Source organism: Caloenas nicobarica, chromosome Z (assembly GCF_036013445.1).
Source record: "Caloenas nicobarica isolate bCalNic1 chromosome Z, bCalNic1.hap1, whole genome shotgun sequence".
Lineage (NCBI taxonomy): Eukaryota > Metazoa > Chordata > Aves > Columbiformes > Columbidae > Caloenas > Caloenas nicobarica.
In genome coordinates, this window is record NC_088284.1 from 689,649 (window position 1) to 717,495 (window position 27,847).

At 45.3% G+C, this 27,847-nt stretch overlaps 2 protein-coding genes across 4 annotated transcripts in view; both read left to right on the top strand.

The window, feature by feature from the left end:
- ATP8B1 (ATPase phospholipid transporting 8B1) overlaps positions 1 to 15,028 on the top strand; it is a 28,951-nt gene extending 13,923 nt beyond the window's left edge. The window contains exons 10-28 of one of the 2 annotated variants that reach the window (XM_065656353.1): positions 736 to 894; positions 1,070 to 1,158; positions 1,371 to 1,561; positions 2,438 to 2,646; positions 3,464 to 3,507; positions 3,802 to 3,958; positions 4,791 to 4,979; positions 5,711 to 5,823; positions 6,296 to 6,460; positions 6,814 to 6,925; positions 7,861 to 7,936; positions 8,417 to 8,549; positions 8,962 to 9,247; positions 10,014 to 10,237; positions 10,928 to 11,011; positions 11,880 to 12,125; positions 12,363 to 12,501; positions 12,920 to 13,050; positions 13,829 to 15,028. In XM_065656353.1, the coding sequence (XP_065512425.1) occupies positions 736 to 894; positions 1,070 to 1,158; positions 1,371 to 1,561; positions 2,438 to 2,646; positions 3,464 to 3,507; positions 3,802 to 3,958; positions 4,791 to 4,979; positions 5,711 to 5,823; positions 6,296 to 6,460; positions 6,814 to 6,925; positions 7,861 to 7,936; positions 8,417 to 8,549; positions 8,962 to 9,247; positions 10,014 to 10,237; positions 10,928 to 11,011; positions 11,880 to 12,125; positions 12,363 to 12,501; positions 12,920 to 13,050; positions 13,829 to 14,053 (2,972 nt within the window). In that variant the 3' untranslated portion in view covers positions 14,054 to 15,028. Of the gene's footprint in view, positions 1 to 735; positions 895 to 1,069; positions 1,159 to 1,370; positions 1,562 to 2,437; positions 2,647 to 3,463; positions 3,508 to 3,801; positions 3,959 to 4,790; positions 4,980 to 5,710; positions 5,824 to 6,295; positions 6,461 to 6,813; positions 6,926 to 7,860; positions 7,937 to 8,416; positions 8,550 to 8,961; positions 9,248 to 10,013; positions 10,238 to 10,927; positions 11,012 to 11,879; positions 12,126 to 12,362; positions 12,805 to 12,919; positions 13,051 to 13,828 lie in introns of those variants that run through there. The other variant, XR_010607837.1, reaches the window with a different exon arrangement.
- Positions 15,029 to 15,435: 407 nt separating this feature from the next.
- On the top strand, positions 15,436 to 27,805 carry NARS1 (asparaginyl-tRNA synthetase 1). 2 transcript variants are annotated; one of them, XM_065656110.1, is made up of 15 exons: positions 15,436 to 15,532; positions 15,965 to 16,044; positions 16,245 to 16,310; positions 16,418 to 16,510; positions 17,892 to 17,981; positions 18,735 to 18,813; positions 19,362 to 19,432; positions 19,709 to 19,795; positions 21,020 to 21,241; positions 21,621 to 21,820; positions 22,281 to 22,416; positions 23,365 to 23,478; positions 24,046 to 24,177; positions 24,839 to 24,970; positions 25,533 to 27,805. In XM_065656110.1, exons 1-15 carry the CDS (start codon positions 15,490 to 15,492, stop codon positions 25,662 to 25,664), a joined length of 1,677 nt encoding a protein of 558 aa, XP_065512182.1. In that variant the 5' UTR covers positions 15,436 to 15,489; the 3' UTR covers positions 25,665 to 27,805. The 2 variants fall into 2 exon arrangements, with proteins under 2 accessions (XP_065512182.1, XP_065512181.1); XM_065656109.1 differs by having other exon boundaries at positions 15,962 to 16,044; positions 25,533 to 27,804.
- Positions 27,806 to 27,847: the final 42 nt, after the last annotated feature.

Below are 27,847 nucleotides of genomic sequence, written 5' to 3' on the forward strand. Positions count from 1 at the left end.
CCAACAGTTTCCAGTACAAGTAAAGGAAGGGTGGGTGGGGATGGAAGCGCTGCCGGTGGTGGGTGGGATTCTGGAGTTAGTGGTTTCCTGGCGTTTGTCACGAGGCAGCGTAAACAAGCTGCACGAGGAATTGTGCTGCTGAGCAAAATACAGTCTGAAGGTGAGACGTTTGCCATGAATGAGCTATGGCACATTGATCAGGGAGGACGTGGCCTCGGGTTAGCGTTTGTCTGCCTGTTTTCTTTGGAAAATAGTATGTTTGCTGTTGGGATTTGATCTGGAAAATACCTTCTATTGTCCTTTTCATATTTATCATTATGATCTATCTGCTTTTTGTGCACGTTGTGGAAACCTGAAGGGCAGGAATTCCTTCTCTTACTGAGATCTGACATAAAGTCTTATCTCAAGCTGAGTTTTTCAGCAATCCTAAAATTGCAAATGCTTAAAACAAAAAAACAAAAAAAAAAAAAAAAAAGACAACTTAGATCAGAGTGACATGGAGAAGCAAGCAGGGACTGTTCTTTGTTTCCTCCAGTGTGAGAACCGAAATGAAATGAACAGGATGGTTCAGGGCTGCCGACAGCAGGGTTTTGGAGATGAGAGTGCACATATGTGCATCAAGTGCCAGTGGTGAAGGGGGCAATGGGAAAGTAAACTGCTTCCACCCTCGGTACAAATCAATGCACTTTTATTAAACTGTTGTATGTTAAACTCATTCTTCTCCCAATGTTTTAGGTCTAATTGAATGTGAAGAACCTAATAACCGACTGGATAAGTTCACAGGAACATTATTCTGGAGAAACACAAGTTATTCACTGGATGCTGATAAGATTTTGTTACGTGGATGTAAAATCAGGAACACAGACTTCTGCCATGGGCTGGTCATATTTGCAGGTATTTATGAACCGAGCATGTGTAACATTTACCAACTAAAAGCATGCCCTATAGAGTGAGATGACATCTCTGTCTTATAAACATCGACTGTGTTTTCTGTCCCAGTTTTGTAAAACAGTAATACTAGCACTTGCTTGCGTATTGTAACTTTCCTCTTTTTTTTTTTTCTTTTTAGGTGCTGATACAAAAATAATGAAAAATAGTGGAAAGACGAGGTTCAAAAGGACAAAAATTGACTCCCTTACGAATTACATGGTTTATACTGTAAGCCTTTTTGTTTAAAATTCAGGTGTTTGAGTTCGTTTTGAAGTGAACAGAGTTAATGTGTTTCTAGTCTGCATTAGTCCCGTTTTGTGGGAACGGTTTGCTCGCCTTCTTAGACGTACATGTAATTCTCTGGTTTGAATGTGGAGATGTGGGGTCTAAGTTGAGGAGATGTCCCTGAAGCGTCAGAGGCCGCTCTGTGTGCCCTGCAGATCTTTGTCGTCCTCATCCTGCTGTCGGCCGGCCTCGCCATCGGACACACGTACTGGGAGCAGCAGGTCGGCAACTCCTCCTGGTACCTGTACGACGCGCAGGACCTCAGCCCTCCTCACCGCGGCTTCCTGAACTTCTGGGGATACATCATTGTTCTGAACACCATGGTTCCCATCTCCCTCTATGTCAGGTGGGTGAACACCTTGGCCTTTAGCAGCTGAACTGCTCAGGGGGTTGAATTACGGAACTTACGGATCACTGGTGAATGGACTTAAATTTCCCGCTCGTGGTAACAAATTCAGCTTCACGTTGGGTGGGGAAGTGTGTTCGTTGCCTGTCCTCCTGAAAAGGCACTGGGTGCACTTGCCCTCTTCACTGGCATTGTACGAGACAGTGGTCTCCTTACTTTCATATAAAGCTATCACTTGATGCTTGACTCAGAATTTAAAGATGTCAAGCTTTTCTTACCGTATTAAGCACATCTGCTCTGTACTTTGACTAAGGAAAAAATTCTCCCAAGCGATGATCTCTGACAAAATGAGAGACTTGATCCTGCTAGTGTTTAACTTCTCAGTCTAATTCCGCAGTCACAGTGCGTGAAGGAAACTACTTGAAAAAAAAATTAAAATGGAAAAATCATATTTTCCAGATTTATTCTCAAAAGAGAGGCCTTACTGTTCCATGAAGTGTGAATAATTTTGCCTTTGACAAACCTGTTTGTAGCACATTCAAAGTCATCCAGTCTCCTACCCTCTCTTCTCCAAGCGGTACTGAAAACGCTGTTCCCAAGTGGTGTTTCTGTTTGTTATGGGAGCGGCACCATCGATACCTTTGGCTCGCAAAGGCCGCAGAGGCTTTTCCCCAGTTCCTGCGGTGGTGCTGAAGCTGAGCTGTGTGACAGCAGTTTGAGTGGCCTGGGCAGGGCGATGGGCTCTGGAACGTGCTGGTAAATGCAATTGGTTCGTCTCCAGCTATATAAGCAGTTTGGGTCCTGGAAAAGAGTCAGGATGCAGCTGACTGTATGAGATGCAGCAGGGAGTGAGCAAGTTCATTTTATTTTGTTTAGTGTCGAAGTGATTCGTTTGGGCCAAAGCTATTTTATAAACTGGGACCTGCAGATGTACTACCCGGAGAAGGACACGGCGGCGAAGGCCAGAACCACCACGCTGAACGAGCAGCTGGGGCAGATCCACTATATCTTCTCTGATAAGACGGGGACACTTACACAGAACATCATGACGTTTAAAAAATGTTGCATAAATGGCCAAAGATACGGTAAGTGTGTGGCACTGTGCTGCGCCCGGCAGCGAAAACCAGGCAGCAGCGAGGGAAAACCCTGCCCAGCACAGCACCCTGCCCCGAGCAGGCTGCACACACCCGTGGGAGTTTTATAATAGTGCTCCTTGCAATTGAGTGCATAGGAGTCTTCGGTTTCAGCTGAACTTCCACAATTTAGCCCTGGCATTGAGCAAAGATCCAGTGAAATTGAATTCTTGGGATTTTCCCACTGTTTTCCCCTTTAAAAAGGGGAAACTGATGGACCTGAGTGGAAACTTCCCGGTAGAAAAGTCAGAAATGCATCATTTACAGAATGCTTTACCTTTAGTGGAGACACTTCATGGACAAAATTAATCTAGAAAGAAAGAAGAAAATTTAATAAGAACAGCAGTTTTTCATGTTGGTGTTAGTTACTTCCGTTTCCAATCTTGTCTGGATTACAGTATTTAGAATACGCAGCGTATGTGCTCCAAAACCGTTGTCTTTTCAGTTCAAATAATGAAGAACATGGTATGCTAATGCCTGTGCTTTTTAAACATCCTACCTCTGAAGAGAGATGAGGAATTTCTGACAGTGAAAGCTGTGTTAAGCCAACATGGATGTTTTGTAACAATTCCACCATGTACTTTTTTCTTACACTTGCTTTAGTGTCACCAGTGTACAAAGGTACTGTGACTGTGAAAGAGCTTGCTTTTTTAAAATCTGAGCCATTCTAGTGCCACAGATATTCTATGTATTTTTTATTCTGTGAATGAGTTGTAAAATCTTTGTTATTCTGTCCGGTGCCTTCTCACGGATGGTGCTTGTGTTGCAGGAGACTGCCGGGATGGAGCGGGGCAGTTGCAGAGCCACCCGCAGGTACGTGAGGCCGAAATACAGGGACCGCTCCTGTGCCAAATGGGGGAGATGCAGGAGGGCACAAAGCAACAGCACATCAGGGACCGCTCCTGTGCCAAATGGGGGAGATGCAGGAGGGCACAAAGCAACAGCACATCAGGGACTGCTCCTGTGCCAAATGGGGGAGATGCAGGCGGGCACAAAGCAACAGCACATCAGGGACTGCTCCTGTGCCAAGCAGGGGTGATGCAGGAGGGCACAAAGCATCAGCATGTGAGCTCACTCCAACCCTCTCTTCTTCTGATTTCTAAGCAGCAAGTGGATTTCAGCTGGAACGTGTATGCAGATGGAAAGTTCTTGTTCTATGATCATTATCTTGTAGAGCAAATAAAATCTGGAAAGGAGCCAGAAATTCCCAAGTTCTTTTTTCTGCTTGCTATTTGTCACACAGTCATGGTCGACACTTCTGATGGTGAGTATGTTGTTTTGGATTTTTCTTGTGTAAGGGGAAAGAGTAATTCAAATCCAGCTGCATGAGGGAGAGATTCCAAAACTAGTGCTGATCCCATATAGAAGGAGGACTGTCTATGAGAGTTGCAGTTGTGGCAAATGCACGTCTTAAATAACAGCAGATCTCGAAAGGCAGGGGAACAGTTTATTCAGAAGTCTTGTGTTTTCATGTTACAGGTCTTCTCTTTGTTCAAAGACATCTTTAAAATCTCAAAAGCATCAACCTCAAATAAAATGATAATGACATTAGTATAGTCTCTGATTCCACATACATACGTGAAAGAATGAACATATCTGTACACTTGTTTTCAGTGTTGAAACACAAGTGTTTTCTGCATGAGGGTTTCGTGCTCTTACTCCTGAGGTACAGCCCCATAGACAGATACCAATCGCATATGTCTGTCCTGAGAGTCTTGGCAGCAATTAACCAAAATTAATAACAAAAATGTGACAGAAACAAAATTTAGAGGTGAATGGCTATTGAAGAATTCATGAGTGTGAAAAGTAAGGTTGGAAGATTCCGTTAAAACATTGAAGTTCGATATTGCTTTAGTCCTGTCTTTGTGAGATCTCTGTGAAACGGGCAGTCTCCTGTCCTTTCTTGCTCTTCCTGCTGATGTTTCTGGGGTTGTTTCCACTACATTATGTTGGTGTCTGTGGCCAGGGATTTGTATTTTGGAGCTTCCTTTGAAAATGCTTAAATGAAGGTATTGAGAAATTAAATTATATTTGTTTTGAGACAGAGACATGCTCACGTTTACTCCAACTTTCTCTTCACCATTCCCATGATACAGGTCAGCTCAACTACCAAGCAGCTTCCCCGGACGAAGGGGCCCTGGTTATGGCAGCCAGAAACTTTGGCTACGTTTTTCTTTCACGAACACAAAACACCATCACCATAAGTGAAATGGGGATTGAAAGAACTTATGATGTCCTTGCTATCTTGGATTTCAACAGCGACAGAAAGCGCATGTCTGTCATCGGTAAGCTGATCGCAACCAGCCTCTGCAGAAAAGCTCGCTCGTGTTTCATAGGTGTAAAGTACGTGCAAGGGCAGCTGAAGTCAGGAATTACAGCTGTGCAGGACACAGCCCTGTGATAGTTGTGATCCACATAGCTCTGGGCAGCAGAGGCTTTGTAATTAGGTGCACGTGTCCTCTAGACAGTCCTGGTGCTCAGACGCGGCCTCTGCTGAAAACAGTCTCAGGTCCCTTCAGCAGCAGCATGAAGAAATGCTGCAGAGATCACTTATTCTCCTTTTTCCCCAGAGAACTAACAAACTGCATGTTCCTTCAGCTGTTGGAGTACCAGGTACGCAGGTTGAGGTGTAAATAGCTCTTTAGTTTTAATTCTCTTTTAAAAAGTCAGTGCTGAATCGGTTAGAGATCTGCTGATTTTAAGGCTATTAGTTATGGGACATTATATCTCTAGTGTATGTCTGCCCAGCTCCTATGGGCAAGTGAGATGTTAATCCTGTATGATCCACTATCAAAAACGTAATCCTTGGGAGTTTAAATGTCCTCTCCTGTCATGAAAGGGAAGAGGAAATGCACTTGTCAGCCAAGTTACTTAACCGAACAGTATTAGAGACGATGAAGAAGAAACACGATCTCGTAGTTTTGGTACTTAACAGCAGAAGGCTGAAAAATCTGATCTGAAACTATTCCTTTATTTCAATGTACTCTAACCCCACCTCTCATGTTTTACTCCACAGTAAGAGAATCAGATGGGAATATCAGGCTATATTGTAAAGGGGCTGATACGGTAATTTATGAACGGTTGCACCCAAAGAATCTAAAGAGAGAAGCTACAGAAGAAGCACTAGATGTACGTTTCTATTTTATATGCCATTTTAAAATTAAAAATAGTTTATTTCTAACTATAATTAATTTTATTGAATTCTTTTTCCTAAGCTACTAAAAAATTGCAGCACTATAATTGGTTCTACAAGTCATCCCAAACCTGAGAAATAATCAAAGCAATATAAGTTTTCATGCATGTTCTTAAAAATGCCTTCATTGTCTTTTCATGAGAAGTAGACTTACATTTTGTCTACATGCTGGTTTTCATAGTTGCCATATTCAAGATCCCTGCACTCTGTTCTATTTGCCACCTCTTCAGTCTTTCAGTTCAGGCTGCTATAATTTAATTTTTGGCATTTCTGAAATACCCAGGCCTAACTGCGCCGTCTGATTTGGTTTATCAGACTTACCAAATGCTTATGATCTTATCTCTTATGTTTGGATTGCAAATGAACAGTTATAGTTCGTGGATATGGTTTTTTTAAATTATTTTTCAGATATTTGCAAATGAAACTCTTAGGACCCTCTGCCTGTGCTATAGAGACATCAGTCACGAGGAATTCGAAGCATGGAATAAAAAGTTTATGGAGGCCAGTGTAGCTACTAGTAATCGTGATGAAGCTCTGGACAAAGTATATGAGGAAATAGAAAAAAACTTGATTGTAAGTCAAGCTTTAAATTTTTAGTGTACTTTTATTGTTGTATTAGAAGAGACAGATCTTTTTGAAAATAAATTGTCCTTGTTTATTAGGACATTTTTATTTTTTCAGTACTTTATTGGCTTTAGAGCCATGCCAGATTTTGGAGTTTAACAGAATGAAGGGAAATGTGGTTTAGTACATGTATTTCAGTGTGGTCACTTCTATATGCAAGAGCTTGTCTTTACTGAGTTCTTAGCTTGAGCTGTGCCTTGTCTTGACCACATACCCAGAACAGTTTCAGTCTCTACTGAAAATGAATCCATTTTCCATACATGTTTAGCCTACTAAATACCTGTATTTCAAATACGTTCCAGCTGCTTGGTGCGACAGCTATTGAAGACAAACTGCAGGATGGAGTTCCAGAAACTATTTCCAGACTTTCAAAAGCAGACATTAAAATCTGGGTGCTTACTGGTGACAAAAAAGGTGGGTTTACTTACAGCCACAGAGCTGCTGCAAAGAGGATAAGGGCAGGAAGATAAACTGGGACAAATGCATGCTAAAAATGAAGCGTGTTGCTAGAAACGAAGCGCATTTCTAGAAAAGCTTAGTATGACAGTCCATTTAAATGAAAACTGGAGGAATTTCTATGATGTGCAGAATTTCATGGTGGCTGTTCCCAGTTCCTGGGTGGGATTCGTACCATCTGTTCCGCAGCCGATCAGCCCGGGTCACTGATTTGGTGACTGTCCTTTGTAGGGAATACCCAGCTGCTGCTTTTCCCAGTGCAAAGCACTGGGGGATAACTTGCTTTTAACATCAGGCTTGCTTGGCTCTGAGGGCAGGTACCAAAACTTGCCTTTTTACAGTGAAAATGTACTTTTCATAAGTACTGCTGGCAGATGATTTGCTTTTCTTTTGGTAGTGACTAGTGTGCAGTCCAGGAACACATTTTGTGAAGTTAGTTGAGAAACTGGCGCGGTGACAGCACCTCACCTTGAACAGGTCCTGCTGGGTCTTTCTGCCACCAGTTGGCTGATGGACTTGTCCAGGTTACTGGTGGTTTTTGTGTTCCAGACATCGGGGTGAGAATCCATTCCACCGCTCTAGCGTACAGTCCATAGGAAATGTTGCACAGGAAACAAAATTCCCTGTTATTGACATTAAATCCATTGCCCACTGCGCCTTCGCTGCCACACGGTTGTGTGAGATATAATTAACCAGCATTCTCCCAGCTTCTCTGTGCTGAGTACGATGTTTTTGCTGTTCATCCACACTGTGGTAATGAAAGGGAACTTCTCATACTGAAACATAACTTCCAAAATTGCTTAAAAGGACTTCAGGTACTTCTGGCTGTTCCCAACAGTTACTCATGAGAGAACTTTTAAGTTAATACTTTCCTGTCTTATTTTTTATTGTAGAAACTGCTGAAAATATTGGATTTTCTTGTGAACTCTTAACAGATGAAACAAAAATCTGCTATGGAGAAGATATCAGGCAAGTGAAAAGCACAAAGGATTTCTTTTATGGGAATTAAAAATGTTCCATTGTTAAAATGAACCCAGCAGTTACACTGTTTATCCCACAGTGCCTCTTTGACTGAACAGTGTTTCGTGGCAGGTGGTCGTCCGTACATTGTCTGTTTCTTTGGTTTTTATGGAACTGCAATTTCACAAGGCACCCTCTCAGTTGTGGGTAGAGGTGGTGATATCCTGTTTGCAGGAGGTTGTATGTTTAGGTCAACAGCTGTTGACGTTGAGTTTGGCCTGTGGTTCAGACAAGTCTGGAGCCACCAGGAGTGGCTGAGCAGGTCCCTCCCTAGTCCAAGTCCCAGAGCTCAGAACATCATCCAATATGCAGCACAAAATGTCCTTGCAGCATATATTGCATTTCTTTCTTGCAGACTTTGTCTGGGACTTGATCTAGCTTAAAGGTGATCCTTGATTTTTCTGTAATAGTGTCCACCTCTCTTTGCAGTGCTCTTCTTCAAACTAGGCTGGAAAACCAGCGCAACAGAGCGGGGTCGAGTACATGTTCCTCTCTAAGAATGAACGAGCCCTTCTTCCAGGGTAGTAAGGATCGGGCTTTAATAATCACTGGCTCCTGGCTGGTACGTACAAAAGATGTTCTGTTTCTTTGGGATTTTGTGGTACCACCAAGTCACAGTGTCCTTCACTGAGGACTCTTCATTTGTCTGTGGGATGGGGAAACGGGAGAGAGGAAGGTCTAAAGAACAGAATGTTCTCAAAAGTGAATTAGTTCCCATCAGAAGAGATATTCCTTCAAACACTGCAAGAAGTGCTGTGACACTAAATACAAGCATTTTGCTTCTGTTAATCTCACCGAGTACATTCTTTTCATTGTTTCCATAGCTCTTTGTTCACTCCTCTGCATGAGCATTTTATTGAAATGCTATAAATGGGTGACGGGAGTGTAATGAAGTGAAGTGTGTTGTATAGGCAGCACTTCGAGAGCGATTTGATATAGTGTAGAAGGAAACATAAAATATTTTTGTTACACAGAATGAAATCTTGCTAGAGAAGAAAAAGAAGAAAAAGAAACTTAAACTGAAATTCCCCAGGACAGCAGAAGAGAAGCAGCAGCAAAGCGAGAAGAAAAGGAGGGCTGAGGCCTACAAAGAACAGCAGCAGCAGAACTTTGTGGATCTGGCCTGCGAGTGCAGGGCCGTGATCTGCTGCCGCGTGACTCCGAAGCAGAAAGCCATGGTGGTGGAGCTGGTGAAGAAGTACAAGAAAGCCATTACTCTGGCTATTGGGGACGGTGCCAATGATGTAAACATGATTAAAAGTAAGGCAGCCGTAAAACTTCCCTCAGTAGGCAAGATCTCTTCTGGGCGTTCTGCAGTCTCTTCGCTGTTACTCTTTGTTCTGAAGACTCTACCGTCTATTTCGTTACCCACGTTAACAGTCCTTGGGGTTTGTTAGCTTCTAGGCCCATGCTTTCCCATTTTGAAGAAGCCCTTTAAGAAATGGTTAGTAGTTTTTGCTGATATGTTTTAACTTTTTCTGTCGATGTTCCCTGAGAAAAGGGCTTGAATTATGTCCGTTACTGTGTTGTGGGTCACAAACGCATAATATAAAGAACAAAGTTCTATAAAGAACAAAGCTTAGCCGCCCCTTGCTTGGAGGTGTCAGCCATGCTGTATTGCAACTGGTGCTCTTTGAACCGCTTCCTGAGAAATCCCACTGACAAATAAGCTTCTGGCATGTGGTTTGTGTCAGGAGTGTGTTTGCAAACTGCCTGGCCAGTTCGTTCGGGGCTTTGCTTGCTCCATCTCATCGGTTGGTTCTCCCTTGGTCAAATTCCCGGCAGCCACTCTGATGGAACAAGCACCGAGACAGAATGCAGGTGACGGTGCAGACGTGAGCAGTACATGACAGGGCAAGGAAGGGCTTATGTGCAGTTGTTGTCTTTAATGCAGCCCTTGTGCTGCAAAAATAAAATGGGGCAGAAGAACCTGAAGCAGAGAACAGGAGCTGGGAGAAGGTTTGCCCTCGGTGTTGTTCCTCTCCTTTGTTCACTCTAGTGCGTGGTGTTTGTTTCCTTGACTTAGCTGCCCACATTGGCGTTGGAATCAGCGGCCAGGAAGGGATGCAAGCCGTCATGTCAAGTGACTACTCCTTTGGGCAGTTCCGCTACCTCCAGAGGCTGCTGCTGGTCCACGGACGATGGTCCTACATCAGGATGTGCAAGTTTTTAAGATTTTTTTTCTACAAAAACTTTGCTTTTACACTAGTCCACATCTGGTATTCATTCTTCAATGGCTTTTCTGCCCAGGTAAGAAGGCATGCTCGTGGGTAATATTAACAAGCAGATCTCATTTTTGTCAGTGCAGAATAGTAAAGGCTCAGCCTGGGCAGTGATGGGAACCTGAAGTTATCAGCAATAATTCTGCAGGAGAATAGGTGGTAACTACCAAACTAGTTAGTTCAAGGTAAGCAGCTGGTTATGGTTTCAGAACACTGAAGTCAGTACCGTGATTGCTCAGGGAGGAAGAGATTGTTACACAGCGGTTTGGGAACCCTTTCCCAACCCTGTTCCTCCAGGTGAACTGAGATGGTGTGTGTGTACATATCAGTAGGAAATCAAACCTGACATTTTTTATCTGAGCTGCTGGCTAGAATGGCTTGAAATGTGCTCGTTGTAACAGGCAGCGTTGGGAGTGCTCACAGGTTGTCATCACAGTCACGAGCGCGGTATAAACCAGACTGACACTGGCGTGAGAGGTTCAGTGTTCACAGTGTTTCAGGTCAGGTAGCACCGATGGCTCATAAGGAGTGGGGCAGCTTAATATAGCCTAAAAATAGTTTGAGCAGAGCTCTGAACTACAGTGCTGTTTGCCTTTCGGTAAACACTGAGGTCATTTAATGCTACGGTGGAGCATGTGTGAGCTTTCTCAGGAACTGGGAGGAGAAGGTGTAATCAAAAAGAGGTGATTAGTGACTGAAATGTCTCCTCCCCTTGCAGACAGCGTACGAAGACTGGTTCATCACGCTGTACAACGTTCTGTATTCGAGTCTCCCGGTTCTGCTGGTTGGCTTGCTCGACCAGGTATTCCCCATGGTGCTGTTAACAACAGAGGAATGCAAAGGCAGCTAACATCAACCCTTTAATTACACTGAAACTGCTTGCTCTGGCTTATGTACATGGCATTTGGGGTGGTTTGGTTGGGTTTTTGGCTTTTAAAAATGTATTCCTAGCGTGTGAGCTAATTAGACAGCGAGCAGAGGGTTACTGAGATAGCCAAAGTTGGTCAGTCAGGTCTGCAGTGCTAATCATGTTTGCTACAAGTATTTCTAAGTGCCTGCTGTTCCATGAAATCATTCACACAGCACAGCAACAGGTGGCTTTGTTAATGGAACAGATGTTCTGTGCTTACCCTTCTGAAGATGTAGGGACTGAACAATTTAAGTGACTGTATTTGACAGGAGGTCTTGGCGTGTAGCATTTGTTTCAATTCACTGGGACAAGTGCTTTTGGCCTTTTCCACTGTTTTTTCTGTACAAGGCTTACCTGATGATCAGGCAAATCAATGTTTCCGCTTTCTTTTGTGATAAAAGCTAAGGAATTAATTCTGTTCCAAATTAAGCTCTCACTTCAGTATTTGTTAGAGACTTGAAGCTGGGACATGCAGTGACAGCCCCATCTTCTGCTTATTTCCCGAACAGGGAAAAGCCTCCAGCACAGTACAGAGCTGGAGAGAGCTGCACAGCTGCCGTCGTTCTTGTCCTGGCAAATAATGGGCTAAAACCCCAGCAGGCTGGAAGTGGGATATGTGGTAGCTCGGTGAGAGGTGTCCCAGGCTGCAGGCACGGCTGTGCAGAAGGGCAGAGAAATCTGCTGTAGAGCTGATCTGCTTGCTCTTCAATGTCACACTGAGAACAAGAAATCACAGCAACTTTCTTTTCTCTTTATTAAGGATGTGAGCGACAAATTGAGTCTTCGGTTCCCCAGTCTGTATGTTTTGGGACAGAAAGATTCACTTTTTAACTACAAGAAGTTCTTTTTAAGTTTGCTGCATGGAGCTATAACTTCGTTGGTAATCTTCTTCATACCGTATGGAGCTTACCTGAAAACCATGGGACAAGATGGAGAAGCACCTTCAGATTATCAGTCCTTTGCCGTCACAGCAGCATCTTCTCTTATATTTGTCGTCAATTTTCAGGCAAGTAAGCTTAGTTTCCTTTGGTGCTCTGAAGACACCTTCTGGTCACATTTCTAAATTTGTCTACCGAAAACATAATACGCAAAAAAACTTTTACCTTTCCTGCCTTCTCTGATATTTTCTCTCACTGACGTATAACTGGATGAGAGATGACTTGCCCAAAACCCTGTCAGTCTTCAGAGTAGGTGACATTATTTTGAATTAATAAACTCATTTGGAGTTTTTGTTTGCTTTCAGATTTGCTTGGATACATCTTACTGGACGTTTGTTAATGCCTTCTCAGTATTTGGGAGTATTGCACTTTACTTTGGTATCACGTTTGACTTCCATAGTGCTGGAATCCACGTTCTCTTTCCGTCCGGCTTTCAGTTCACAGGTCAGTCCTTGTGTTTTCTGGTTCTTGTTCCTGTCTCGCACAGCTTTGTCACTTGAGCAGAACTACGGCCTGAATGTCATGGCACGAACCTGATGCCTGTGAAAGGAAATTATGTTCAATACTAATTCACTCCCAAAGACGGGTTTTGTTTCTCTTTGGGGCCAAGTTGCTTTATTGAAGTATTTCTTTTGTTTCAATGAAATGAGCTGGAACTCGATGTTGCCCAGCAGTAGAAGTCTGCAAATGAAAACTGAGTTCAAATTGGTGGGGCAGCTTAAAGCAGAGGAAATGCGATCTGGCAAGGTATGTGTTTGCCAAGTTGCACTAACTGATCAGTGGAAGGTAAAACCCCGAAGTGAGGCAGAGCCAAATGCTGATGTTTATGTCATAAACTAGTTTTTGCTGTTTTTATCCCAAGGAACGGCTCCAAATGCTCTGAGACAGCCGTACCTCTGGCTGACCATGATTTTAACGATTGCTATTTGCTTACTGCCTGTGGTGGCCTGGCGTTTCTTATCAGTGACAATATGGCCTTCGGAGAGCGATAGAGTGAGTAAAGTTATTTCGGTTCCTTTGGCACACGTTTATTTACGGGAGTCGGTTTTTATGCTGATGTTAGAGGCCAAAGGGTGGCTGTGCCCAGGGGCAGCGGGCGGGCAGCTGGGCTCCGGTGGCACTTGGGGCTCTCCAGGCTGCCCGCTGGCTGCTGACAACGGGCGCTCTCAGGTCTGGCCCCCAGCGCAGAGCGTCACTTTGACGGGCCCTTATCTCGCGTGTGTCCCCGTGTGGTTGTGCAGGATGCAGGACGCAGCGGGACGGGCGCGAGCCCAGCACAGGTCAGAGCAGGCTCATCCATTTCTTGGCTGAGCGTTTGCCTCGGTCACACCGCAGAAACCTGCTCTGGAGCCACACACGGCCGGACTTCTGCTCTCATTTGGGCCGTGCCGGGTTCCATCATTATGTGTCAGAGTGCACTGGACAGGTTTTGTTTGCTTCTGTTTTGCCTTGAGCTGGCAAGAGACATTAGTGTCAGCTTGAGAGCACAGGAATAGCTTTCAATTATGTATCTTCAACCCACTTCAGTGAAAGACAGTTAAAGGTAAACGAAAATGAAGTTCAAAATAATACAGAGAGTCTTCCTGAAATGGTGATGTGTTACTGCATATATTCTTGTTTCTAACAAAATCAAATCGAAACTAGAGAACCCTCCTGTGAAGTAGGTGAAGGATGTAAAAAAAGTTATCAGGTTATTTTCCCCAGACAGTAAATGCAAACAAGCTGTTTTCACTTGTAACCCATAAACCCATGTGTCCTTGCGCGCGTGCAGGTCCAGAAGAACCGTCAGAAGCTGCTGGCGGCGGAGCAGCAGTGGCGGCGGCGGCAGAGCGCGCTGCGCCGCGGCGTGTCGGCCCGGCGCTCCGCCTACGCCTTCTCCCACCAGCGCGGCTACGCGGATCTCATCGCCTCGGGACGCAGCATCCGCAAGAAACGCGCTCCCCTGGACGCCGTGCTGGGCGGGACGGGGGGCACGGGCGCCCAGCACGCCAGCTGAGGGATCCTGGGAGCAGCTTTTTAGCCCAGTGATTGCACAAACCAAATATTTTTTTAAACAAACTCAGGATATTTTTTTTAAGCAAATGGCATAAGGATATGAAGACTTTTATGCTTTATCACAGGACTACTGGAAGCGCACAAAGACCGAGAGTTCTCTGTGGAGCTACTCATCCTTGTGCAACTGCGTTCTGTTCCATGTGGCAGTGAAGGATGCGTGTGCTAGGGGACAAAACCCAGCATCGCAACTTTGGGTTTTATGGTGCCTGGAACTGCAAGCTTTTCACATTTTCATAATATGTTGGTATGAAACTGCAGCTACATTTCATATTTTGTCTTTGAAAGCAAACTGCTACCAGCAGTTACCTGGTGTGCGCCATTTCACTAACTTGCACAGTCAAACGGCAAATCCGCTGATCAGTCTTTGGAGAGGGCCCTGGGTGCCCTCAGAGACTAAGGGATATCTGTGATAAACCGCAGTCAGGGTTGGATTTTATTAGGAATCCTGACATTTATGGGTGTGTTTCTCTTCCTTTCTTTAACGGTTGACTCCACTGGCTTCACTAAATCAAGAGAGATTGTTCTTTGCATCTTGTTAGTGGGCGGGATGTGCCTTTATTCCCTCCGTACAATCCCCCCCAGAACAAGGAGATCTGAGTCAATAGTGAACAGATTTTTTTCTCCCTTGCTCTCAGTTTCTGTGCCTGTCTCTATCTCTGACTCTGGGGCGTGTTTCTGTCCCCCTGTCCAGTATATTTATGAACAGATACACCTGATCTCCGGAACGCTGCCCTTTGGGCTGACAAAAGTGTCTTCATTTCAGTTTTAGGTACACAGTCCATAACAGATCAACTCTTAAAATACAAAGAGTGTTTTTTATGAGTCTCTTTACACTTGCACATACTTTGACTCTTCACGTTGAGATGTATGAATGTTTCACTTTTATCTACTTCCAACTCCTGAAGTAAGGTTGATTACATTGTTTTATAATAAAAATCATGACATTCAGCTCTTGTTTAATGGAATGTGCATTTCAAAAACTTAATGCAAATAAATATCCTAAAGTTTACAGCTTCTCTCCTAAAAAGGATGTGGGTAAGAAGCATAAGAGGAGTTTAAATAAGAAGCAGAGATAACTGATCTCTCAGAGAGACAGATGGGGTTGGTCTTTAAAGAAAAAAACCAACAAACCCCAGCATGTGTTGGAGGCTAAACCTGGGGGTAGTATTAAAATATTAAATATGTAAATAGGAACATTCCTTTTATTTCTAATGACACGTACTAGAGACTGGCGGGGCGGGGCTTCCCGGGAGGGGCGGGGCTTCCCGGGAGGGGCGGGGCTGCGGGGCGGGGCGGTGGCTGACGCAAGGCGGCGGCGGGTTGGCTCAGGGCGCGGCGCTGACGCCACTTCCGGCGCTCTGCGGCAGTGCGGCCGTCATGGCGGGAGAGGTGCTGGGCAGGAGCGCGGCGCTGGCGCTGGGTGAGCCCGGGCGGGCCCGGCGGGGCGGGCGGCGCAGTGCGGGCCGATGCGGTGCGGTTGGGCCCGGCCCGGCCCCTCGGCGCGGGCAGAAGATGGCGGCAGCGGCGGGGCGGCTGCCGGCCCGGGGGGGCCGTGCCGGGTGGGGCTGGCGGCGGCCGGAGCGCCGTGCGGAGCGGGGCCCCGCAGCGGGTTTCCGCTGTGGCATCAGCCTCTACGACTTCAGCACTTGCTGCATGGGCTGATTTTAACAGTGGAAAATATTAAATGATTCTTACCCTGTCTGCCCACGTAGTTGTTTTTGAAGGCTTATTTCTGTCGATAACCCTGAAGATTCTGTGTCCTTGTGCACCTCCTGTTTTTTCCTGCACGTCTCCACAGCTGATACGTTTCGTTCCTGTTTTGAGTCATGGCCCGATTTGTGTGTTCCAGAAGAGCTGTACGTGTCTGAGCGAGAGGGCAGCGACTCCACTGGGGATGGGACGCAGAAGAAACCGTTCAAGACTGTTCTCAAGGTAACTGGGAAGCACCTGCTGTTTGTTTTGAAACCTGTGAACTGCGATTCAGGCCAAGTGATTTGCCTTGTGTTTCTAAATGTAAATTTTATACCAGTTTTTGCATCTCTGATCAGAAGTAGCATGCCTGCTTGGTCCTTTTAAGGATGACTGAGATCACTTGCAGTGCCACTAATGTTGTTGTTTTCTCCCTTCTTTAGGCTTTGATGACAGCAGGAAAGGAACCATTTCCTACTATTTATGTGGATTCACAAAAAGAAAACGAGGTGCTGTAGTGTTAGAGCTTCCTAGTAGAAATTATTTTACTGCTCCCTTGTGTGAAGGGACACAAATGTAATCTGTTATCTTCTGCTCTCTCCTTGGGTTGACTTAGAGATGGGCCATTATTTCAAAGTCACAGATGAAAAATGTCAAAAAGCTGTGGCACAGGGAACAAATGAAGAACGAGGCGAAGGAGAAGAAGGAGGTAGGTTGCAGGGGGTGCCATGGGGGAGGAACCGAATCACACCACCTTCCTTCTTCTGAAACATTAAGCACCATCGTTGCCATTCCCACCCCTTCAAAAGAGCTTCTGTTTGTTCTTCGTCCATCTCATTGTTTTGCACAGATGTCATTTGCAACTTGCCTTTCTTTAGATTAGGACAAGCCAGTAGCTGAAATGGGATGAGTTTTGAATAATGCAATCTGTTGCCTTTAGACTTTCTGGATAAAATCAGAAATGCATCTGCGTGTTGTTTCTCATCCTGGTCCTGAATTACAGAATCACAGAATGTTAGGGATTGGAAGGGACCTCAAAAGATCATCTAATCTAATCCCCCTGCTGGAGCAGGAACTACACAGGAATGTGAGGCTACGCAGGAAGGTGTCCAGGCGGGTTTGAATGTCTGCAGAGAAGGAGACTCCACAACCTCCCTGGGCAGCCTGGTCCAGGCTGTGGCACCCTCACTGGGAAGAAGTTTCTTCTCATATTTAAGTGGAACCTCCTGTGTTCCAGTTTGTACCCATTGCCCCTTGTCCTATCATTGGTTGTCACCGAGAAGAGCCTGGCTCCATCCTCGTGGCACTCACCCTCTGCATATTGATAAATATTAATGAAGTCACCCCTCAACCTCCTCTTCTCCAAGCTCAAGAGCCCCAGCTCCCTCAGCCTTTCCTCACACGGGAGATGCTCCACTCCCTTAATCATCTTTGTGGCTGCGCTGGACTCCCTCCAGCAGTTCCCTGTCCTTCTGGAACTGAGGGGCCCAGAACTGGACACAATATTCCAGATGCGGCCTCACCAGGGCAGAGCAGAGGGGCAGGAGAACCTCTCTGACCTACTGACCACCCCCCTTCTAATCCCCGCCAGGTCCCATTGGCCTTCCTGGCCATAAGGGCCCAGTGCTGGCTCATGGTCACCCTGCTGTCCCCAGGACCCCCAGGTCCCTTTCCCCTACACTGCTCTCCAACAGGTCGTTTCCCAACCTATACCGGAACCTGGGGTTGTTCCTGCCCAGATGCAAGACTCTACACTTGCCCTTGTTATATTTCATTACATTTTTCCCTGCCCAACTCTCCAGCCTGTCCAGGTCTCTGCATGGCAGCACAGTCTTCCAGTGGCAGCCGCTCCTCCCAGTTTGGTGTCATCAGCAAACTTCCTGACAGTTACTCTAGTCCCTCATCCAAGTCATTGATGAATGTATTGAATAATACTGGTCCCAGTATTAGGGCATGTTTAGGCCCCAGCATGGTAACATCAAGGCTTTTCATGATACCTCTGTCTGTCAGTGTATATTATAGTCTCGAGTAATTGTAAGGAGTGGGAATCTTGTCAAGCCTGGTTACAGCTATTATTTTTTTTCCACCAGGCAGAGGATCTCTTGAGAAGAGAGAAGAACCTAGAGGAAGCAAAGAAAGTTGTTATCAAGAATGACCCCAGCCTTCCAGAGCCAAAATGTGTAAGATCCAGCGCGCTTGATGCATGGCCTGTGTTAGATCTTTTCTGCACGGAGGCTGGGTCTGGCTCTGCTTTGTGGCCACTGTTTCTGCCGTCCATAAATGTAACGTTTTTGTGGCTGTCTGTGTTCTCTAGTGTGTAGACTTCGGTCTGTCTCATGCACTTGATGGATATCTGAAGCTTCTTAGTTCATGCATCAGACTTCTCTGTGTCTGTCTAGTGGTAGAGGCCATATTTCTGTTTGAGAAAGTTCATTAGTTTTGCTTTGTTTGATTATTGTGGTGGAGACGGAAGAAGCAGTGCTGGTCAGAGGATGTAATTGGAGTTATTGAGACTTGTCATTTGGCTGTTTGTAGAGTCCTGCTGGATTTGGTGGTTTGAGCAGGTCCTGTGTACGCTGCTCTGTGGGTTTTGCACAGACCCTGTGTGGAGGGGTTTCTGTGACCTGCGCAGGAGTGGTTTGACTGGAGCCCAGCGCTCACGGCTGCTCTCTGGGAAAGGGCTGAAACCACAGGCTCCTCCAGGCCTGCACTGCACTCATTTCCAAGTCTGCAGATGCTGTCTGATCGTACTCCCTGGGATAGAACTCGCTAAATTACTCTTTCCTTACTAAAGAGCTGGTCAGTACTGACAGCTGTGCTTATACCTGGGTGGAGCTTTGCTTCAAGTGCTGCTGGAAGATGTCACGGACACTGGTATTGTAAGTAATTATGTGGAAAACACCAGGTAAAGGGTGAATCATTTCCCTTGACAGGTAAAGATTAGTGCTCTGGAGGCTTATAGAGGCCAGAGAGTGAAGATTTTTGGCTGGATCCACAGATTACGGAGGCAAGGTAAGCCACAAGCATTGACTGAACCTGTGCAGACAGATGGAACAAACTCAGGAGCACTTAAAATGAGTCAGCACCTAGTCTTAAAATAAGCTTAGCGTTAATACTCGCTGCCAGAATGACTGGTGTTCTGGCTGGCAAGGTGGTGTCGGTCGGGGCATGGACGTGCACGGCAGAGTTGGTTCTGGCTCCACGGGCATTTGCTCCCATTATCACTGGAGGACTGTGGTCCCTGGGGACCAGAGGGACATCCGAGGTCAGGACATGGCGATGCCATCCCCGCCCTGTCGAGTTGGAGCAGGCTTTGCTCTTGGTGGCTGTCAAGACTTATTTCAACTTGTTATACAAAATACAGCTCTGAAATGCTTCTAACTGTGCTCGTGCTTAGTGCTCACCTGTAGCATCCTTGGTTTTTAAAATGGAAGGATGTGATCACAGTCCTTCTGTAACAACCTGCACATCAGTGTTGATGTGTATGGAGAGCGGGTCTATTCAGATGGGTTGGTGAATAAAGCTGAGGCGCTTTGCTTTTCTTTCTTCTTTTTCACTAGGAAAAAACTTGATGTTCATTGTTTTGAGAGATGGCACAGGTTTTCTTCAGTGTGTCCTTTCAGATGAACTGGTAAGTTGTGATGACCGAATTCTGTTCTGTGTTAAATAAGTGAAGTGTTTGTACCTAATCCGTTTTTCTTTTATATAGACAACTAAAAGTTCCCCTAAACCTGCTGATTAAGTCATATTATTGTTAAATTGTACCTCCTACCACTAGCATTTTTTTGTCAATGTGAGAACTATTTAGAAGTGACTATGAGTCAGTCTTGCCTGTGAGCCAAATACATGTTGTAAGAAAACTAAAAACAAGAAGTTCCCTTAACGCTTTGTCTGTTTGTGTCGGCAGTGTCAGTGCTACAACGGGCTGGTTCTCTCCACGGAGAGCAGCGTTGCGGTGTATGGGACGCTCAACCTCGTTCCCGAAGGCAAGCAGGTACGAGACTTAGTGTTAGTCTTGGCTTCTCTTCCTCTGTAGCAGTTTATCGTTTTCCTGATGGAAGGAAAAGCAGAGGTGGAAAGAGTTTTTAGATGGTTTTGGTGGAAGCTTGGTTTAGGGACAAGAACAAACGTCTCAAAGCTGCTGCTGTCCCCACAGTTCAGTGGGACAGGTGAGCCTTATGCCCATCTCATTCCAGTCTAGATCCACACACGTTACTGTTTAAACATGCCTAGGTCTGGAGCTGGGGCTAAAGCCGCACTGGGCAGCTCTGCGGGAAGGGCGGCCCGTAAAAAGGATGTGGACTGGAGGCAGGAGGGAAGCGTTTGGGACCTGCTATCTGTGACAGCGACTCGGTGCACTCATCAGGACATGCAGGCCTATATCAGGATGTTTATTGAAAATCATTGTGAGGCTTCTGACTTGGTTATTACGAGGTGGCTGAGTGGCAAAAGTTGTGTCTGTGTTGCAAAACTGAGCTTGTGATGCAGAAAGAGCAAGGAAGCTCAGGCCAAATCTTAAATCGTCCTTTAAAGACATGAGCTCTTAGTAGCTGCTTATAGCAATGCCCTTTTTTCTGAAGGAGAAAGCAAAGCAGCAGTGTTGAGATTTAGAGGACAGATGGATGTTTAATCTCGCTAGTCTGTAGGCTTACCTCTTCCTTCAGACATACATTCAAAATTGTCATTGGTTCTTGCAGCGGGAGTTGTTCTTTTGTGTGGATCGGCAATCTGTATTCTCCTGGCTGGTCCCTTGAGTACGTGTTCTAACCTCTAGTGAGATAACAGGGAGAAGAAACGTGTCTGGAAAAAAAAAAAACAAACCACCACATTTTGGACTGTTGCATTACTTCAAACGATGTTTCCAAAATGTATTAGATAATATTTGAGCAAAGTGTCCCTGTGGCTGCCTATAGTGTGTGAATAAGGTCAAAGTGTTCACCTTTCGTGGTGCTTTGTAGATAATTCAATTTTTTTGTAAGCCACATGCTGTTGGCCATTACTGGCATGTTTTGCAAATGAAATTTGGATAAGCTTCATTGTTGTAGTTGTCCCTGTCACTCGGGTCCTGTCCCCAAGAGCTCTACCTGAGGTTAGAGAGCAGTCACTTGGAAAGTGCTGCTGTGGGGACTGAGCATCTTTAGTTAAACTGCGTTAACGTCGCTGCCTCGACGGGGCAGACAATGAACGGATGAAGTGTTTATATCCATTCACCGGGCAGGCACCGGGAGGCCACGAGCTGAGCTGCGACTACTGGGAGCTCGTGGGCCTGGCCCCGGCCGGGGGGGCTGACAACCTGCTCAACGAGGATTCCGAGGTGGACGTGCAGCTTAACAACAGGCACATGATGATCCGGGGCGAGAACATGTCCAAAATCTTCAAGGTGCGCTCCATGGTTGTACAGGCCTTCAGGGATCATTTCTTTGCCAACGGATATTATGAAGTAAGTATATTTTCCCTTGTCAGCAGATGACTAATGTCCTGAGCTCAAGGTTATCTTTTTCCTGGAAAAACTGTAGGCTTTCACACTGACCTGGAAGGGGCAAAAGAAAAGCTGTGTATTAAGAAAGTGTTGTTTGATCACTTTCATAGACATGCATCTACATGTCTTTGAGATCTTTCTGAGGTGTGTGTTACAGCGTGACTGACAAACAGCCCACGTACCTCTTTTTGGGGTGCTGAGGGATATCAGGCTGATGTATGTGTGGGTACAAAGGCGTTGTAGATGGTGTTCTGGAAGAGTGTGCTTTGCATCGCTGCTCTTGTGTGTTATCAGTGTCCTTAATTATTCATCAGGTAGTGACAGTCGTGTTCTTTCCCAGGTCACACCTCCAACTTTAGTCCAGACGCAGGTGGAAGGAGGCTCAACCCTGTTCAAGCTGGACTATTTTGGTGAAGAGGCGTACTTAACGCAATCGTCCCAGCTCTATCTGGAGACCTGCATCCCAGCCTTGGGAGACGTGTTCTGCATCGCTCAGTCGTACCGAGCCGAGCAGTCCCGGACCCGCAGACACCTGGCAGAGTATGGACAGGCTCTACGTCTCTGTTCTTGATGTAGAAGTGAATTTATAAAGCCGGGGAGCAGCAGGCAATTGGGTGACGTGATGTACAGTGAGCAGACAGCATAATGCTAATGCAGGAGGACTGAGCAAAAGTGTATTTTTGGGGGGTAATACCTTGTCTGGGTGAATGTCCAGCTTATCATAAAACACTGACATTTAGCAAAGGAAGATCTGGGTGACACAGCTGATACACTTCTAGGAAGCTTTGTCTTTTTAGAAAATACAGTTCATACTGTTGTCTGTCTTTGTTTTTTTTCAATGGCTTAAGTTCCTTTACAGTGTAGAAGTGGGGGGGGAAAAAAAGGGGACAAAAGTGTGTGTTCTTCGGTTCGATTGCTTTTTTTCTTCTGAGAATTTTTTTCATAACTAAAGATTTGTTGCTTTTGTGCGGTTTTGTGATGTCATGACTTTGTCTTTCAGATACACTCACATTGAAGCCGAATGTCCTTTTATAAGTTTTGAGGATTTATTGGACCGTCTGGAGAGCTTGGTTTGTGATGTAGTAGACCGAGTCTTGAAATCCCCGGCGTCAAGCTTACTGCATGAGCTGAACCCGGTAGGCAGCAATGTGGAACAGTCCTCAATAGCTGAGGAAATACCATCTTTAGCCTTTCCTGATCAGCATGTGCATTGGGGGAAGGCAGGGTGTGGCAATGAGCATACTATTATTATTATTATTATTACTAATAAGAAGAATAACATCGAAAGAATGAAAATGCTGCAAGGCTGGTAATGGCCCTTCCAGAAGCAGGGGAAGAAGTTCCCTGCCAGTGAGTTCCAGGAGCCAGCGATGTGCTGGGATTTATGGCAACGTGTGCTGTACCGGTGGAATGAAAACCTCTATCCCAGAGCTCGTAATATTGATCGGCTGGTGTTGCAGATTGAGCACAAGGGAGCAATGAAACAGCTGGTGTTCTACTGTCTACTCTGGAACGTGGAGCTCTAATGCTCTTTCCGTTTGTTAGAGACCTTTTGTCTTCTGTTGCCTTTGCAAAGAAGATGGCGTTAAGAGACTGCAAACTTCATCTCCATCACTGGCTTTTCTCTCAGAGCATACAAGCTCGGTCTTCCCTGTTATTTTGACCTGTTTTCCTGATAAATGCTGGGAGGCTCAGTTTTGAGTTTGGGCAAGAGGTAGGAAATGGCAGGAGCACAACCAACCTGAAAGGGGTAAGCAAAGGGAAGCAAAAATGTTCTTCTCTGGCCTTACACTTGGAGCCTCTGCTAGTGACTCAATCTGAAACACATGCAAAGAATTCATAGAGAAAAGGAAACAGCTTTGTAAATACGTCCTCTCATCTGCCATCTTTTTCAGCATCTGTTCTGTGAGCTTTACTGGCTTGGACGAGGGTTGTATTTGGTTCTAGCTTTTCAGTACTGAGCTTGATTTATTTAGTAATAGTTTGTTTGAGCTGGGGAGAGCAGTGTGTATGCTTCAAGTCTGGAAGTATTCTGCCATAAAAATGGTACTCTGCTGACTGGCTTTGTCTACTCTTATTTACAGGGATTCAAGCCTCCTAAGCGGCCTTTCCGACGAATGAACTACAGTGAAGCCATTGAGTGGCTGAAGGAACATGACGTGAAGAAGGACGATGGCACCTACTATGAGTTTGGGGAAGTAAGTCTGTCTGAGGCTCTGTAGGAATGAAAACCAAACAAAATCCCCCGGCCCTGCACTGAAGGTGTGTGTGTCTCTTGACGGACAGTGTCTGGACCATGATGCTGCTGAGCTCATTGGTGCTGTGTGACTCGGGTGGTTTGTTTGGAATGACATCGAAAAGGAGTGAAATTCTAGTCCCATTTAAGTTAAAGGGAGTTTTGCTGTAAACTTCACTGGGGCCTGGCTGTTTGTCTGGGCCGTGCTGGGAGGTGTCGTGATGTATTGGGGAATGCAGGTGTGGGCTGGCTTTTCACACAGTGTCTTTGAACACTGGAATCCAAATCCGTGTTGTCATCTGTGCATCTGTTCCCTGTCTCGCTTTTCTACGTGGAAGACAAAATGATTTGCAGGAGCACAAGAGAACTTGGTGATGTAGCCATAGTCAAAGGATTGTCTAAGATAAATTTGGTTTAAAAATTTAGGTACATTAGGACAAATGCCGTTGTTTCATGCCTGATACACGAAGAACTTAAGGTCTTGGAGTGGTTTTTGTTTAAAATATTAACAAGGCTTCTTTAACTGTAGGATATTCCTGAAGCTCCCGAGAGGCTGATGACAGACACCATTAATGAGCCGATCTTGTTGTGCCGATTTCCTGCAGAGATCAAGTCTTTCTACATGCAGCGCTGTCACGACGATTCCCGCCTTACTGAGTCTGTACGTTGGTATTTAGTGTTTTATGTAGTGCTGCAGGCTTCTAAACAGAGCAGGGACTGGCAGAGTGTAAAATGAAAAATGGATGAGTACCAGGGGGAAATCTTGGGAATTTCCTACAGGTTTTGGTTGAGTGGCTCTTGGTGTTGAGCCTGTAGTAGTAACCAAGTGACACTGCAGTGCTCAGAAACTGGGGCTGGATCGTGGTGAGCGTGTTCTCCGCTGGCCTGGGGAAGTGCTGCTCTGCTGACAATATTCCTGTCGCTTCTTGAGACCGTATTGTCTGAACTGGAGCTGCCGGGCAGCTGGGAAGAGCGGTGGTTGTGAGGAATGCTGCTCTGTTTGTGGTTCTGGGATGTGGGTTTGGTTTGGTGGTGTTTGTTGTTTAGTGTAGGTTGTTTGTTTTGTTGTGGTTTGGGGTTTTTTTGGTTTGTTTCTTATAGTTCAGTGTGTCCAAGAGCATTAGAGATCAAGTTAGAGAACCTAGTCGGTCAGTTTAGTCCATCTGTAAATAGGGTCTGGAAGGAATTCCCTTCTTTCCTGTTGTGGAGAATTAAAATTTCATGGTGAAATGTGTTACAGAAATAGAATTCTAAGCTTGGGCTGTTTTTCTTTGCCCTGCTGAGCGCATGTTAATTGCAACAGTTTGTGGTGCGTGTTGTAGGTTGATGTGCTGATGCCCAATGTTGGGGAGATAGTCGGCGGCTCGATGCGTACCTGGGACAGCGAGGAGCTGCTGGAAGGCTACAAGAGAGAGGGCATCGACCCCACGCCGTACTACTGGTACACCGACCAGGTCTGTGACCAGGCTGCATGCGCTGCTCCTCAGATATGATATTGGATTTTTTTCTTTAAACTACTCTTCAGATGATGCAGTCTAACATGGAAACCCTTTTAGTGGCCCAAAGTAGATAATCGTTTAACCCTTGGCAAAATGCAGCGGGTGACAGTTTCCATCGTGCTCAAACAGGTGTTGGTGGCAGTGCTGCCCTGGGCAGGTCACTGTCCCCAGGCTGCTCTGGCTGTGGACTGGGGTGTCCTGCAGTGTATGGTTACAGGGGCTGCTCCTCCCGCAGGGATGGCCAAGCTCTGCCAGCAAGGGCAGCGGAAAAGGAGGCACCTGAAAAAGAATTGTTATGACTTGCTTTTTCACCTTCCTTTTTCCTCTTCTAGTGCTTGAACTGCCCCGAGAAACTCAGGACAACTAAAGACAACTATGTTGCCTGAAAAGAGCGTGGTCTATTTTCCTCATTATACAGAAAATAATCTTAGGGTTTTGTTTTTGTTTTGGTGGTATTACTGCAATTATAAATAATAAGAAAAAGTTTAATAGCTACTCTCTGATCTTAATTTGACAGAGAAAATACGGCACGTGCCCTCACGGTGGATACGGTCTGGGATTAGAGCGGTTCCTGACCTGGATTCTGAACAGACACCACATCCGAGATGTCTGTCTCTATCCACGCTTTGTGCAGCGCTGCAAACCTTAGTCATCCCGTGAGAAACCCGAGAAATCTGAGCAACTGGTGCTTGCAAAAGGAGGATACACTCTGCTGGTCTACAGCCCGTCCGAGAACTGTTGGTAATACAAACACTCATTTAGGATGTGAAAAGGAAATTAAACAAAACCCCTTTTTAAAGGAAAGTGCTACTAATTAACTGGAAGAAGCCCTAGAAAAAAAGTTAGGTGTATTTATGCTCTCAAGTCAACAAAAAACAAAGATCCTGGTAAGATGTCATTTAAAAAACAAAATATGCTTCTGCTTTTAGTTTCTGTGACTTAAAAGAAAAATGTTTGGTGTTTTTTTTAAATTTGCTTAATTTTAATCTGTTTTCTCTTGCGGTTTCTTGTTGGAGACATCAGGAGTTCAAGCTCTTTAAATTCCCACGTGCTGCCCTCTGAGAATGGCATGACCAGACACCCTCTGAATAGCTCAACGAAGTATAAAAATGGGAATAATTAAGTGCTGCACTTTTTTAGCTCCTACTGTTTTTAATGGAAGCTCCATTTGAGTTTATTCAATAAGAACGTCTGTAGTATTGAACACAAAATTCCACCGCAAGAGCTGTGGGCTTTTGTTTGTTGCAGATTATTTATTGATGAGGAATGTGAGGTAGGCTTTGCTCTCGAAGAGTGTCTGGACAGCGGGATGTCTGTGCTGCCTTCCCAGTTGAGTTTCTGCCATCCTTTCAAACCAGAAATGACTGAGTGAAGACCCAGAACCCTTGGTAATTTTGAAATACTTTGGATTTGAGCATCGTGGGGGCTGAGCCGCTGTCCTGTGCAGATGCGCTGAGTCCAGGCGGTGCTTGCCCCGTCTCGCTGACGTGCTGCACAGGAGAGCGGTTCGTGGCTCCTGCTGGCTCCGTGCTCTCTGCTGTGTCCAACTGTAACCGAGTTATCAACTACGATCAAGCAAATGTTTCATGTGTTGCCTCGTTTGTGCTTTTTGGTCAGAAATAAAGCAATTCCTCTTACCAGAGAGAAGAACAGCTGGTAGGTGCATCATTTGCTACCTGCACCAAGACTTGACCTGTATTTACCACCAATAGAATTGTTGAGCTGTGTGGTATCCGTATTTTTGTAAGAAATGACAGGTTTTCTTCATCTTGCATGTTACATACAGAAACTGGTCTAAATCAGCAACCAATAAATTATGGCAACATAAGGTGGGTGTGCGAGGCAGTAGTTCTTGAGCTGTAATGTCTGTTTCTTCCCTTTCCCTTAGTCTTCATAATATGGTCTGTCCTGGCACAGGCAATATACTGCACAGGGAAAGTGGATTTTAAAGCGCAGTAAAGACATACTCAAAAAAATGGAACTAGCTTTTTCAAACTAAATCCCCATTAATTAACTTAAAGGCATGAATTTTTATAATTTGGACAGATCACATCCTAGAGAGAATAAATGAGAATAAATGTGCTGAATAAATGAGAATAAATATGCTGAATAACTGGTGGCCAAGGCAGCAGCTCCAGGGGGGTGGGCCGGGACTCCTGTTGCGGTTTGGGAGCAGAGCTGATCTCTGCCTTGCTGGCTGATACAGCTGCAACAAGTGAGGCGATTTCTTAAACATCTGGATTTAATGTCTCAGGGTTTGTTGGGGACTGCTGTGGCATTGCTGTGCAACCTGAGGGCTGCCCCTCTGGTGCAGGGGAGACGAGTAGAGGACAAATTAAAGATACTCTAAGAAAAGAGCATTGTTAGGATGCCTTGCTTTATTATCCACTTCTCGGAGTTCACCCATTTCACCCATTTTCCTAGCCCATTTGTAGCCACTACAGAAGATTGTGTCCAGTAAGGTACCTCAAAGGTACCTGCAAAAGTGTAGTCGGCTGTAAATTTCCTGTGGTTTGGGGTATTGGTGCATGTGTGTTAAGTATATAAGACAGAGGGAGAGGAGAAAAAGCTTGATTGCAACAAAATGCTAGCAATTTCTTACTTCTTACAGGACAACTTACTAATAGTGAGCTACAGGAAAAGTCACCCCAGTCCCAAAGTTGAACATGCTGCCAAATAGTAATCCCACCCCTTGGGGTTTTCCTTTTGTGGGTTTTTGTTTGTTGTTAGTGGTTTTGGGAGTGGGAGGGAGCAGAGCTGAAGAGGCTTCTATAATTCAGAATATTTAGGAATTTACGAGCATACAAAGATTTTTCTACAAATTCCCTTCAA